The 1,992-nt window shown below is 69.2% G+C and overlaps 1 protein-coding gene across 4 annotated transcripts in view; it reads left to right on the top strand.

The window, feature by feature from the left end:
* Positions 1 to 872: 872 nt before the first annotated feature.
* Cnot6l (CCR4-NOT transcription complex subunit 6 like) overlaps positions 873 to 1,992 on the top strand; it is an 82,756-nt gene continuing 81,636 nt past the window's right edge. Inside the window, exon 1 of one of the 4 annotated variants that reach the window (XM_021210565.2) lies at positions 873 to 1,211. Coding sequence is in view for 1 of the 4 variants with exons in the window: in XM_029545155.1 (XP_029401015.1) it covers positions 1,490 to 1,494 (5 nt within the window). In the remaining 3 variants the exon portion in view is untranslated. Of the gene's footprint in view, positions 1,212 to 1,383; positions 1,568 to 1,643; positions 1,832 to 1,992 lie in introns of those variants that run through there. The other 3 variants (XM_029545155.1, XM_021210563.2, XM_029545158.1) reach the window with 3 other exon arrangements.

The raw sequence follows: 1,992 nt of genomic DNA, 5'->3' as shown, positions 1-1,992 counted from the left end.
AAGAAGAAGAAGAAGAAGAAGAAGAAGAAGAAGAAGAAGAAGAAGAAGAAGAAGAAGAAGAAGAAGAAGAAGAAGAAGAAGAAGAAAGAAGAAGGCAAGCAAGCCACTGAGGATGTCAGAAAACATTTCTTTGGGTCGTTCCGCCTCACCTGAGGTCTCCTTAATTAACCACCCAGAATGCCCCGAGCTCTGCTGTGGGCCTGCGTGGGCCAGCGTCAGGGAACAGAGCAAGCACCCGCGTGTCCCTTCCTCATCCCCATCTCCATCATCAGCACCTAGGTTCTGCTCATCGTGCGAGTCTTCTCCGCTTCTACCCTCCGCTCAATCTAATAAAGCAGATTTATTTATTTATTTATTTACTTATTTCAAAACACCAGCGAGGGCGAGGGTAGGAAGCGAGCCAGGCGCTTGGCCGCCCCGCGCGCACGCGCACCTCCCGAAGCGCGGCGCGGCGCGCCGGGGCCCCGCCCCCTTTCCCTCACCCCACCCCTCGGCGGCGGGGAGTGACTGACTCCCGCCAGCCCCTCCACGTCAATCAACTCTCCTCCTCCTCCTCCTCCTCCTCCTCCTCGCACTCTCTGCACCTTGTTATTAATCTCTAAAGCGATAGCGCCTGGACGTCTCTCCCCGGCCCTCGGGGTTGTGAGCGTGTGTGAGTTAGAGCGAAGGCACCGAAAGCTCGCGTCTCTCTCTGTCTCTCTCTTCTCCCTCTCTTTCTCTCTCTCTGCTCGGCCCCGGCCTCGGCAGCGACCCGGCTCGGCATCAACCCCCGCGGCGGCGGCGGCAGCGGCAGCCTCAGCGCCAGAAGGCCAAGGCCAAGGGCGGGCTCCGCGAGGCTTTCGCAGCAGCGGCGGCCGCGTCTCCGGCGACCGCGGGCCCTCTCCTGCGCGCCCCGGTCGCCCCGGTCGTGCGCGGCGCGGCCCGCGTTCCCCCTCCCCGCCCCCCGATCCGTCTGCTCTGCGCTCCCTTCGGCCGCCCTCCGCCGCCTCTGTGGTTCCTCAGGCGGCCCGGCCCGGCCCGGCCCGCCCGCCCGCCCCGCGTCCCCTCCGGCCGGTGCCTCTCTCCCCGGCGGGCTGCCTGCATGTCTTTACTGCCCTCAGCCCCGCCGCCACCACCGCCGCCGCCGCCTCCCCCGCCGCCGCAGCCCCAGCAGCAGCCGCCCCGCCGCCGCCGCCGCCGCCGCCGCCCGGACCCTGGCGCGCTGAATGCAGGTGAGGAGGGGGCGCGGGCCTCGGCTCCCGGCCCTGCGCGCTCGCCTTCCGGGGGCCCGGCCTCCGGCCGCCGCGGCCCCTCGGGGTGAGCGGACGGGCGAGCGGGAAGGCGTGGGTGTTTGTGTTTGCGTCTGAGGTCTGGAGGGGAGCCTCTGTGGGGCCCTGGTGTGCGCGCGCGTGTTTGTGAGAGAGTGTGTGTGTGTGTGTGTGTGTGTGTGTGTGTTTCCCCAGCCGCGGGGAAATGGCTGCTGGTGCTCGTTCTGGGCCCGCGGAGGAGAATGAGGTAGAGTGTTTCCGTGCCTCGGAGTCGGACCCGGAGTGGAGCGAGGGGGAGCGCGTCTCCCCGGGGAAGTGAGGTGGGCGAGGGACGAACGCGTGTGGGTGTGTGAGTTGGGACTTTGGCGGGCGGGAGGCGGCCCCGCGGCGAGTGGGTGTGCGTTGTGTGTCGCGTGTGAGTGTGTGTCTGCGTGTGTGTGTGAGTGTCGGGCGGCGGGAGCCGGCCCGCGTCGCCTCAGGGGGCGCGGGTTCCCGGCCGTGTGCGTGTGGGGAGGGGGACCGAGTCGGGGACCCCAGGGCGGCGTGGTCCTCCCGCTTCGAGGCCGGGGCTCGGAGCCTCACAGGTGAGAAGGGCTCGGCGGGGACCCACGCCGTGGACGCGGGAGGCAGTGCGGCCCCCACAGTGGCGGGCGGCGGGCGGCCGGGGCTCGGGCCGCGGCAGGAAGCGCGCCGGCCTGCAGCGCGGCCTAACCGTCTTCGCGCCCGCCCGCCCGCCCGCCCGCCC

The sequence above is a fragment of the Mus pahari genome, chromosome 13, assembly GCF_900095145.1.
Source record: "Mus pahari chromosome 13, PAHARI_EIJ_v1.1, whole genome shotgun sequence".
NCBI classification, from domain to species: domain Eukaryota; kingdom Metazoa; phylum Chordata; class Mammalia; order Rodentia; family Muridae; genus Mus; species Mus pahari.
Note: the sequence above shows the minus strand (reverse complement) of the source record. Positions and strands in the feature narration are given on the sequence as shown.